This window comes from Erythrolamprus reginae, chromosome Z, assembly GCF_031021105.1.
Source record: "Erythrolamprus reginae isolate rEryReg1 chromosome Z, rEryReg1.hap1, whole genome shotgun sequence".
In the NCBI taxonomy this organism is placed as follows: domain Eukaryota; kingdom Metazoa; phylum Chordata; class Lepidosauria; order Squamata; family Dipsadidae; genus Erythrolamprus; species Erythrolamprus reginae.
In genome coordinates, this window is record NC_091963.1 from 83,871,318 (window position 1) to 83,883,786 (window position 12,469).

At 38.7% G+C, this 12,469-nt stretch overlaps 1 protein-coding gene across 2 annotated transcripts in view; it reads left to right on the forward strand.

Moving 5' to 3' along the window:
- PDCD6IP (programmed cell death 6 interacting protein) overlaps nucleotides 1-12,469 on the forward strand; it is a 151,810-nt gene that overhangs the window by 116,488 nt on the left and 22,853 nt on the right. For both annotated transcript variants that reach the window (XM_070727508.1, XM_070727507.1), the window contains exons 10-15: nucleotides 2,434-2,611; nucleotides 2,994-3,105; nucleotides 4,668-4,837; nucleotides 6,545-6,793; nucleotides 6,963-7,097; nucleotides 8,800-8,894. In XM_070727508.1, coding sequence (XP_070583609.1) covers nucleotides 2,434-2,611; nucleotides 2,994-3,105; nucleotides 4,668-4,837; nucleotides 6,545-6,793; nucleotides 6,963-7,097; nucleotides 8,800-8,894 — 939 coding nt within the window. The remainder of the gene's footprint in view (nucleotides 1-2,433; nucleotides 2,612-2,993; nucleotides 3,106-4,667; nucleotides 4,838-6,544; nucleotides 6,794-6,962; nucleotides 7,098-8,799; nucleotides 8,895-12,469) is intronic.

Here is a 12,469-nt window from a genome sequence, read left to right on the forward strand (position 1 = left end):
AATCCCCCCCCCCGGGTAATGGACAGACAGATGGGAATGTCCTTGGGAGGCAAAACCCACAGCCACTCCGTCTTGTCGGGGCTAAGTTTCAATCTGTTGGCACCCATCCAGACCCTAACAGCCTCCAGGCACCAGCACATCACTTCCATTGCTTCACCAAGTGGGCACGGGGTGGAGATGTACAACTGGGTGTCATCAGCATATTGATGACAACTCACCCTGTGTCCTTGGATGATATCACCAGTGGTTTCATATAGATATTAAACAGCAAGGGGGAGAGAACCGACCCCTGAGGAACTCCACAAGGGAGAAACCTAGGGGCCAATCTCTGGCCCCCCACTAACACTGACTGTGACCAACCGGAGAGGTAGGAGGAAAACCACTATAAAACGGTGCCTTCCACTCCTAACCTCTCCAGTTGGCGCAGAAGGATACTATGGTCGATGGTATCAAAAGTCGCTGAGAGGTCAAGAAGCACCAGGATAGAGGATAAACCCTTATCCCGGGCCCGCCAGAGATCATCCATCAGTGCAACCAAAGCAGTTTCTGTACTGTATCCGGCCCATATTATATATCTTTTAGTTGTTATAGAAGAAGAGATATAAGGAAAAAAATGGTACCAGAGCGGGATGCGCTGTAATATTTGTATTTTTTTCCTTTTGTATTTAGATTTACAGTGGTACCTCATGATACGAACCCCTCGTCTTACGAACAACCCGAGATACGAACCCGGGGTTCAGAAATTTTTTGCCTCTTCTTACGAACTTTTTTCTTCTTATGAACCTGCCGCCGCCGAGAAGTCCTGCCGCCCGGCTGTCACCTTTTAAAACAGCCGGGGGGCTTCTCAGCATCCTCCTGAACCCGAACGCCAAACGCGAACTTCCGGGTTCGGTGTTCGGGAGGCCTCCGAGAAGCCCCTCGGCTGTTTTAAAAGGTGACAGCCGGGTGGCGGGGCTTCTTGGCGGCCTCCTGAACCCAGAAGTTCAGCAAAAGTTCGGGTTCGGGAGGCCGCTGAGAAGCCCCGCCGCCCGGCTGTCACCTTTTAAAACAGCCGGGGGGCTTCCCAGCGTCCTCCTGAACGCAAACACCAAACCCAAACTTCCGGGTTTGGCGTTCGGAAGGCCGCCGAGAAGCCTCCCGGCTGTTTTAAAAGGTGACAGCCAGGCGGCGGGGCTTCTCGGCGGCCTCCCGAACCCGGAAGTTCGGCAAAAGTTCAGGTTCAGGAGGCCGCTGAGAAGCCCCGCTGCCCAGCTGTCACTTTTTTTAAAAAACGGAGGGCTTCCCAGCGTCCTCCTGAACCCGAATGCCAAACCCAAACTTCTGGGTTCAGTGTTCGGGAGGCCTCCGAGAAGCCCCCCGGCTGTTATAAAAGGTGACAGCCGGGCGGCAGGGCTTCTCAGCGTCCTCCCGAACCCGAACTTTTGCCGAATCTCCGGGTTCGGGGTTCGGGAGGCTGCTGAGAAGCCCCAGCGCCCAGCTGCCACCTTTTAAAACAGCCGGGGGGCTTCTCGGCGGCCTCCCGAACGCCGAACCCAGAAGTTCGAGTTTGGCGTTCGGGTTCAGGAGGACGCTGGGAAGCCCCCCGGCTGTTTTAAACGGTGACAGCCAGACGGTGGGGCTTCTCAGCGGCTTCCCGAACCCGAACTTTTGCCGAACTTCGGGGTTCGGGGTTCAGGAGGCCGCCGAGAAGCCCCGCCACCCGGCTGTCACCTTTTAAAACAGCCGGGGGGCTTCTCGGCAGCCTCCCGAATGCTGAACCTGGAAGTTCGGGTTTGACATTCAGTGTTCGGGAGGCCACCGAGAAGCCTCCCAGCTGTTTCAAAAGGTGACAGCCGGCGGCGGCGCTTTTTTGCGGGGGGGGGGGGTTTGTTGCACGAATTAATTGATTTTACATTGTTTCCTATGGGAAACAATGTTTCGTCTTACGAACTTTTCGTCTTACGAACCTCCCCCGGGAACCAATTAGGTTCGTAAGACGAGGTATTACTGTATATGTATTGTGTATTATTGGTATTTAAAGTAAAATAAACATGTTTTTTAAAAAATACCACAGTAAAGACCCTTTGATTTCATACATTAGATTGGGAATGAGGCTCTGATGGTCATTTGAGCTCCTCTCCAGATAGTTCCTTCTTTTGTATATGTCACTTTGAACTCAAACAAAAAAATCAATTTATAAAACAAAATCCAGTTTTTTAAAATCTCTCCCGATGACTTTTTTGATTGGTATGCAATTGAAACTTCATATATAGTTGAATTCCTTATACTCCAAGTCAAAACAAATCTTTCTTAACAGTAAAGATGCCCGGTAATGTTTTGTTGATGTAAAAATTAGCATCAGCATAATAAAGCACTGTATTGACTTGTTTGTGCTGGATGTTTGTTGTGAAATGACTGCGAGATGGTAAACTGAAATAATGTAATCTCATCTAGAGTACTAGCATCTCTTAATCTTCCTGCTGCTATTGAAGATGTTTCTGGAGATAGTATTCCTCAATCCATTCTACAGAAGTCTAAGTCAGTGATTGAACAGGGAGGCGTTGAAGCAATAGATCAGTTGATGAAAGATCTTCCTGAATTGTTACAGAGAAATAGAGAAATTCTGGATGAGGTACGTTTGCAGTAATAATTGCAGTATTAAGAAATCATGTGCTTTTTTCTAGATACCTTTAACTTTTATTGAGTTAAAGTTTTTTAATTTAATTGATAGGAATTGCAATATTTATTTACTAGTAGAGGGAATCAGTTTAAGAAGTATTAACTCTGATATTTTATTGTTCAAATAACATCTGGTTGATATAATTACAAAGCATGGTATCTAATTTATATATACATTATTTAAGTTTTAAATTAATTCTTTGTTAAGTCATCAGCTTAAGTTATAACTTGGGTCATAACTATTAATGGGAGATAATTTAAGCCAACATGCTGGCAACTGTCCATTAAAATGTGAACTAAAATTATTTAAACTGTTTTTTAAAAAACAATGAAAGTCACTAAGGTTATTGGATGAAGAAGAAGCAACAGACAATGAGTTGAAAACCAAATTCAAGGAACGTTGGCAAAGAACACCATCAAATGATTTATACAAGTCTTTGAGGGCAGGTAATATTGTGTTTTTGATATTTATACTAGGTTGCTTACTGCATAGAAATTGGCATGATTTTTTTTCTGTCATGATTTCCCCCCCCATATTGCTTCAACATTGAAGCAGGTAGGTAAGAGAGCATTATAGAAGAAACAGTCTGAGAACAGGGACAAACTATATTAGGCTTGAATTTAATAGAGGATATGTTTCAATTCCAATCTGAATGTTGAGTCAGCATACAGATTATAGATATTCACAGTGTAAGATGTTGATTAGTTTATATAATAAATTGATACTAATGCTTTTGCTTTTGTATTTCAGAAAACTAGATATTAATTGATAAATTAATTAATTAATTAATTTTGATCCTTGAGTATTCATAATGTAAGGATAGACAATAAAGACTTGCCTTAGTAAATGATTATTACAATATTTTAATATTATTAATTTCAATTTTAGAAAAAAAAGTCCACTTCTATGCTATTATTTCCAGAAAGTACAGTATTTATAATTCAAGTGCAAACAAGGCTCGAATAAAGCAAAACATCAACTCAGAATAAATGGATTAAATATCTTTGCCTTCATTACATCAAATTTTTGGCTTTCTAATTTTTCTCAATACTATTCAAATGTTTGATAGTTTTTCAGCATTTTAACAAGCACACATTTTTAAAAATATGTGCTTCCAATAACTTCTTGTGGGATTTGATTTATAAAATGTTTATTTAAAAATAAAATCCCATTAACAAGTTTTTGGCAGATGATACTCAGTATAGATTAGGATCTTAAATAAAAAATGAGAGTGGAGTTGTTTGTTCAAGTTCTGTTATGCTATCTCAAATGTTTTGTTTTCAATTACAAGAAAAATACAGTTTAGAAAATAGAAGAACCTCCCCCCCCCCCAAAAAAAACCCCTGTGTTATATGTCTCTAAATAAATTTGGATTTTAAATAACGATTATTTTGAACATTCAAGTGATAGAAGAAATTTCACTTTTTTAAATGTAGAATTTTAATTTTTGAGCAAGCATTTGAATAGAAATTTTGTGTCCTTATAATGATTGCTAGTAGAAGGCACAGAATGGCATCCAAGCTATATGACATCTGTCATAATTTCATAAATGTTTTTAAATCAATCACAAAGATATGTGAAAGTGTATTTCCCAACACTGGAAAGAATATACTAAAACTGACTGGCCCAATCAAATTCATGGAACAAATAACTTAATAATAACTTAAAGTATTGATAAACAATTCACACAGTTTCTCAGAATCCAGGAATGTATGTTATCAAACTAATGGAGAGATGAATTGTAGCAACATTTTTGTGACAACAGACTAAAAGGAAGAAATGTAAAGACATCAAGAAAGTATTACCTTAAGATATAAGTTGATAAAGTACAATAATTCAATTTCTAAGATGCTGCAGCCATTTTCCTTTTAATTTGACTAAAAATACTTTGTGAGAATATTGCTGTCTTGGTTGTAAGTGATTGATAAGGGCTTAACAATTCCCTGTATTGCTAATTAGTAAGATGTCATATTTTAGCTGCAGATTTTTCTTTGGGCTTTTTTTGTAGAAGGAACCAATTTCCGTAATGTACTGGATAAGGCAGTACAAGCTGACAAACAGGTTAAGAAACGATACCAATCTCATCGAGATATAATTTCATTGTTATGTAAATCAGAACAAGAACTTAATGCAGCCATTCCATCAGCAAATCCAGCAAAAACAATACAAGGGAGTGAGGTATGAAAGAAAAATTTTAATGATTACATTTGTTGTGGGGAAACATCAATTTAAATAAGAAATCAAAGCATTTGGAAACATATGCAACACTAATTCTTGGCCAACAGAATGGAAAAGAATCCTGGTTTAAACAGGGCTATAGGCTATGTACCTTATATATTATGTAGAAATAGTAAAGAAAGTAATGTAAATAATATTTTGACAGCCAAATTTTAGCATCTAGTAATATGGGATGAATACTTTGAAATACTTTGGAATTCCGTTTTACAAACTGGATATCATGCTTTCCTCTCCACAAATGATACTAGGACCATGTAACACAATGTATTTTTAATTATATCTATATACTGGCTCCACAACTAGACACAGCCTAGATCATCTTTCCTCTTTCGGCACGCTCACCACTTGCCTGCTCTTTTCACTGTTTCTAAGGCATGCACATATTTAACATATTATTAATTTCACACAATGAGTAGTTAGATACTCTAGTTAGTTCATAATTATCAGTTTGATTTATAGTAGTTTGATCTATTAAAAATGAGTTTTAAATATCAGAACCATAGTTTAAGAATACAGTGGTACCTCTACTTAATAATTTAATTCGTTCCCTGACCAGGTTCTTAAGTAGAAAAGTTCTTAAGTAGAAGCAATTTTAGGGGAATCAAAAAAATCCAAAACTTTAAGGCTTAAAAAAAAAAAAGAGGGACTCTGAGGCGGCACCCAGAGAAAGGAAAATGCTCTGTTCGCTCTGGGTTACAAAAGCCTCCTTAAGTGCCACAGAAAGGCTCCTCTGGCAGCCCAGAAAAGCCCACAATGGCCAGGATTAAAGGGGGAATCACAGGAAACTGGCTGGGCCTTCATGACGCTCTCAAATTTCCTGGGAAATTTTTCCGGGCTTGGGTTCTTAAGTAGAAAATGGTTCTTAAGAAGAGGCAAAAAAAATCTTGAGCATCCAATTCTTATCTAGAAAAGTTATTAAGTAGAGGCATTCTTAAGTAGAGGGACCACTGTATTGCTTTTATAGATTCATCTCATAATGATTTGTAATGTGTAACCAGATGTCAACATGTGTGTGTGAACACATACACACACACACACACAGTGTAATGGAGATGTTATTTGCCTTTCCAGCAGCTCAGAGTTACACACTAGCAACCCTGCCTCCCTAAAAACCAATCCTATGAGGGGTATGATGAGAGAAAGTGACTGCCCCAAAGCCATCATCCAGTAAACTTTTGAGGTTTACAAGGGGAACTTTAACTTAGAACTTGTCAGTTCTAACAATACATCACACTGGTTCTGTTTACTCCAGTTCTTTTCATCTTGTAATTACTTCTGATTATAGTTAGGCATTATTTTCATGGTAATATGAAACTGGCTTTTCATGTTTGAAGGTGAATTATTTATTTAGCCAACAGCTTGTGTATCATCATACTCCCAAAACTATTCTAGATAGTTCTATTTAACCAAATAGATGGCACAACAGGTATTCCATATAAAATTCTCAGTTTTTATGCAGAATAAATCTATTTCTGATATTCAACAGTCTTAATTTTTGTTTCATTTAAGATGCAGATAAGAACTCCCAAGATATTAATTAGAATTGCATTTAGGCTCAGCATTGCTGTCATATTTTTAGCAATATTGATATAATAAAAGTATTAATATGAAAAACTAATTTTATTTCTAATTTATTTTCTTTATTAGGTAGTTAGCATCCTAAAATCATTGCTAGTTAGTCTGGATGAAGTAAAAAAGCAGAGAGAACAACTCGAGAATGATCTCAAATCAATAAACTTTGACATGACATCTAAATTCCTAACAGCACTAGCACAGGATGGTGCTTTCAATGAAGAAGCTATTTCTGTCACAGAATTGGATAATCTTTATGGTGGTCTTACTCATAAAGTACAGGAGACCTTGAAAAAACAGGAGGAGCTGCTCAACACCATTCAGGTAATTATTTAAAAGTGTTTTAGACCAAAAATCTGGTATAATCTGCTGTATCTTTTTACTGTGATGGTAGTACTAAATTATTATTCCAACAGAGAATCTTTAGGTTCATGTTGAGGGAAGAAAATATCATGCACTTGGTTTCTTATATCTTGTCCTGTTTCATGTTTAGAATTCTCATCAGGAATTTTCTAAGATGAAGCAGTCAAATAATGAATCCAATTTAAGGGAAGAAGTTCTGAAGAATTTAGCTATAGCTAATGACAACTTTGTGGAACTTACAGCTAACTTAAAAGAAGGCACAAAGGTATGGTAACAGAAAAGTCCCCAAGACTCTTTTTTTAGAATAAAAGGATAATAGGAAAATTTGAGCAAAGTTAGTAAAACTACCTAATTGAAAAATCTATCTACCTATTAGAGGATATAAAAAGATAATAGACAATTTGTGAGAATAATGAATCTTAGGAGCCAATTCTAGAAAATGGTTTTGTCATTATGGAATACATAATTTGATGGTACCTTCCTGTTTTTCAATTATTTCATAATCAAGATACAACATCTTGTGTCGTCCAATTTTTTTTTTTAGATTTATTTCTGGGAAATGGAAGGTTTCATTTCATTTCATTTTAGCAAAGATTAGCATGTCATGTCCTTGGCATTAAACATACATACATACATACATACATACATACATACATACATACATACATACATATCATATTTTTCGGTATATAAGACGCACCTTTTTTCTCCCTAAAAGAGGCTGATAATTTGGGTGTGTCTTATATTGTGAAGATAGCTCTCCCCCCCCCCCCCGCCCAAGCCCTAACTAGCTGCTAACGCTCGTCCCAGCTCTTACCTTGCAGGCTCTTTCATTGTTTTTCTCTGCAAAGAATTTTTCCAAGCCCTAAGTCTTTGCAGGATTTTTTTTTCATTACTCTTAACTTGCTCTGAATAAGTTTCTTTCCAGCCTTAACCAGGTGCTAACGATATTCCCAGCTCTTACTGGCTTGCAAGCTCTTTCATTGTTACTCTCTGCCAAGAATGTATTCCAAACTCTATCTTTGTAGAGTTTTTTTTCCATTGCTTTACTTGCTCCAGATTTTTCTTTCCAGCCCTAACCAGGTGCTATTAATGTACCCAAGCTCTTTCATTGTTACTCTCTGTGAAGAATGTTTTCTAAGCCCTAAGGCTTTTCAGGGGGTTTTCCCCCCTTGGTCTAGCTTGCTTCAAATGTTTCTTTTCAGCCCTAACCAGGTGCTAATGATGTTCCCAGCTTTTACCCCCTTACAAGCTCTTTCATTGTTACTCTTTGCAAAGAATAATGTTTTCCAAGCCCTAAGTCTTTGCAGGGTTTTTTTCCATTGCTCTACTTGCTCAGACTGTTTCTTTCCAGGTACTAATGATTTTGCCAGCTCTTACTGAGTTGCAAGCTCTTTCATTGTTACTCTCTCAGAATAATTTTTTAAAGCCCTTAACCAGGAGATAAAATAATGTGCTGAAGCTGACCAGACTAAGGATGCTAGCCAGATGAATACCTGGTAAGCAGATTCTTTTGCCTATTTTCCTCCCCAAAAGCTAAGATGCATCTTACATTCTGGTACTTCTTATAGTCTGAAAAATACGGTACATACATACATACATACATACATACATACATACATACATTACATACATACATTACATACATACATACTTATTGCAGTGGCTAGAGCCTTTTTACAGTGAATAGGAATATAATGTAGTTATAAGTTTTATTTAACACATGTCAATACATTTTAATTGAACCATTTTATTTGGTTATTTTGCAGATTTGCTTGGTATTTGTTCCATTGAACTAGATTGATAAAAATTAAATAAAATGTTTTCACCAATTTATTTTTCTGCCATTAAAATAAATTTATGTATGCTTAAACATACATTTATACATCCATGTATACACACATAGTGTGTGTGTGTGTTTGTATGTGTAGTGTATATGATTATATGCATTGTTTTTTCCTTTCCAGTTCTATAATGAATTGACTGAAATCCTTTTGAAATTTCAAAACAAATGCAGTGACATTGTGTTTGCCCGCAAAACAGAAAGAGATGAACTTCTGAAGTAAGCCTTTACAAATATTGTAAAAAATACTTGCTTCTGACTGCTGCTTTTAAGGAAAGAGCCTTGTAATTAAAACAGCTTAAAGGGAATGTTTTTTTCACATAATACCAGTTTTTCAATAATAGCTGAGCTGGGAAATACGTAATGCTTCGGTTTTACAATTATTAAGATGTTGGTTAATTATAGAATCATTTATGTTTTTATAATATCTAGAACTATAGAATGTTATCTAAGTTAGACCAGGTATTTTCTTGGTTATTTTCAAGATAAAAGCAACTAATGTGCAATTAATCCAAGTATATGTATTTTTGTCTGACAGATGTTTTATTGGTACTTTTTTTTTCCTTTAAAAACACAATAAATTCCATGTCTATCTGAGCTGCGTGTTATCTGGGCACAATTAATTTTAGGTAGAAATACAGCAATAAACAAAATCCTATTAGTAATATCCACGTTTAAAAGAGACAATGAGAAGGCTTATGGTCTTATTGGTTTCAACTGGATGATAAGCAGCTAGTTCAGATTTGTGGAGTGAGTTCGACTGCCAGGTGTAGGGACATTTTGCGACAACTATATATTCATGACAGTGTTGTCATGGAGGCTGTTTCGTATTTGTTTGTCTAAAGACCGAGACATGTTAGCTCATTTGACTGATGAAGGAGATTTTATCTGAGCTACATGAGAAAGAGCTGATATTTTCAGAGTTGCACCAAGCATATACAGTGGTACCTCGTGATACGAACCCCTCGTCATACGAACTTTCTGAGATACGAACCCAGGGTTCAGAAATTTTTTACTTCTTTTTAGGAACTTTTTCCGCCTTACAAACCCGCCACCTGAACGCCAAACCCAGAAGTTTGGCAAAAGTTCGGGTTCGGGTGGCCGCCGAGAAGCCCCGCCGCCCAGCTGTCGCCTTTTGAAACAGCCGGGGGCTTCTCGGCGTCCTCTCGAACCCGAACGCCAAACCTGAACTTTTGCCGAACTTCCGGGTTCGGCGTTTGGGAGGCCACCGAGAAGCCCCGCCGCCCGGCTGTCACCTTTTGAAACAGCCGGGGGAGCTTCTCAGCGTTCTCCTGAACGCCAAACCCGGAAGTTCGGCAAAAGTTCGGGTTCAGCGTTCAGGTTCAGGAGAATGCTGAGAAGCCCCGTCGCCCGGCTGTCAGCTTTGCAAAAGAGCCGCGAAGCTGTCGGCCAGTTGGGAGGCTCAAACAGAGGTGGGGAATCCCAATAGGGAATTCCATGGGCGGAGTTTTGACATCACAGAGACGTCCTTCCTGGCCAGCCGAAACATGGACTCCAGGAAGGACGTCTTTGTGACGTCAAAGCTCCACCCATGGAATTCCCTATTGGATTCCCCACCTCCATTTGAGCCTCCCGACCGGCCGACAGCTCCGCAGCTCTTTTGCAAAGCTGACAGCCGGGCGGTGGGGCTTCTCAGCGTTTTCCTGAACCCGAACGCCGAACCCGAACTTTTGCCGAACTTCCAGGTTTGGCGTTCAGGAGAACGCCAAGAAGCCCCCCGGCTGTTTCAAAAGGCGACAGCCAGGCAGCGGTGCCCAGCGGAGCGCCAGTTTTGCAGGGGGGGGTTCTTGCACGCATTAATTGATTTGACATTGTTTCCTATGGGAAACATTGTTTCGTCTTACGAACTTTTCACCTTACGAACCTCCTCCGGGAACCAATTAAGTTCGTAAGATGAAGTATTACTGTATAATTCTATGCTTGCTGGATGAAAGCTACGACGAGTATGTGTCATCAATGAATGGTGTGACTGGCTGTTTGTTGGAAGAATCTTGGAGATGCCAGGATCATTGGATTTTAAGAGATAAGCTGCAACCACAAGAATTGCTGATCATTTTACAAAAGCACAAAGTGTAATAAAACACTCAGAATGTTGCAAAAGGTATAATCTGAAAATGTGAATAGATATGTATTGATAGCCCAAGGGGGAGATTCTTAATACAATATGTGAAACTGTGTTGGGTGCTACAATTCATATAAACAAACAATGTATGTTTAAGTATTGTTCCTTTAAGAAAAGTGTGCTGGTTGGCCATAAGAGAGAGCCAACACATACTCTTGGGGGAGTATTATTGATTAGTTGTGTGTATAGAGCTGTGTGCTGTTATCTGGTTTGTATATGATAGTTTGGCTTATATATGTATGATTTGGATTGTATAACAACTGTTGTATATCTGCATACAATATACATACTGTCAGAGCTGCACTTTTGGAAGCTAACCAGCCCAACCAGCTAACCAACCCAACCAGCCAGCCACAGACCAATAGATATGGAGTTGAAGTCTTCGATGAAACACAACAGCAACAGGAAGTCTTGCAAAAAATATTTACTTCTTATTTACACTATTATCTATATTCTATCTTACTATACATACACCATACTAGCATCTCACTAGTATATCACTACAACTGTCTCAATTATAATAACTCACAGGAACCAACAGACCAATACAGCAATACAGCAACAGGAACATCAGAGAGCATAAGATTAGTTTTAAGATAATTTTCAAATTAACTATTCTATTTATTGGCTTAGAAATGTTTTATATATTAAAGATATCATTTTTATAGGAATGTTGTAAGCTGCCCCGAGTCCACGGAGAGGGGCGGCATATAAGTCCAATCAATCAATCAATAATAAATAAAATAAATAAATATCCTTCAGCAACCGACTTTCCCACACTTAGCAAACAAAACTTTAGTGTAGGTGCACACATAACATTATCAATTATTGTGTTTAAAGAGGAAATATATGCTGACCCTGATAATTGTACTTTCAATTCTGTACCATTAGCTAAATTAACGTAGCTTATCTATGAAGACTTTAAACCACCTTGTATAAAGTCTTTATTGTTGACTATATGCTCGGAGCATGCAGAATCCAGAATCCACTTAGTTTTTTCCTGAAGACCTCTGCTTGACAGCAGCATTGCTGAATGTTCTTTCTCGGCTGCTTTGACACGCCCCTTCTTAGTAATAAACTGCTGTCTTTTCCTGCTGAAGCAATTTCTAGCTACATGTCCATTTAAGAACATAAGAAGAGCCATGCTGAATCAGGCCAAGGCCCATCAAGTCCAGCATTCTGTGTCACATAGCGGCCCACCAATTGTCCATGGGGATCTTGAGCAGAAAGAGAGGGCAAAACCCTCCCTTTTCCTTGACCCCCAACAAATGGTACCAAAGGGAATCCTGCCTGCCTCATCCAACATAGAGGCAGCACTTGGACATCTGTTTCAATAACTACTGATACACTTGGCATCCATGAATCTGTCTAATCCTGCCTTGAAGCTATCAAGGCTGACAGCTGTCACAACCTCTTCTGGAAGTGAATTCCATAAGCCAATGACCCTCTAGGTGAAGAAATTTTTCCCTTGATTTGTCCTCATTTTCTTACTTATAAGCTTTAGGGAGTGCCCCCTTGTCCTAGTATTGTGTGATAGAGAAAATAATTTTTCTCTATCAACCTTTTCTATCCCATGCATACGCTTCAATCAAGTCACTCATTAAACAATGTCTTTCAAGGCCGAAGAGACCAAGGCGTTGCAACCTGGTAT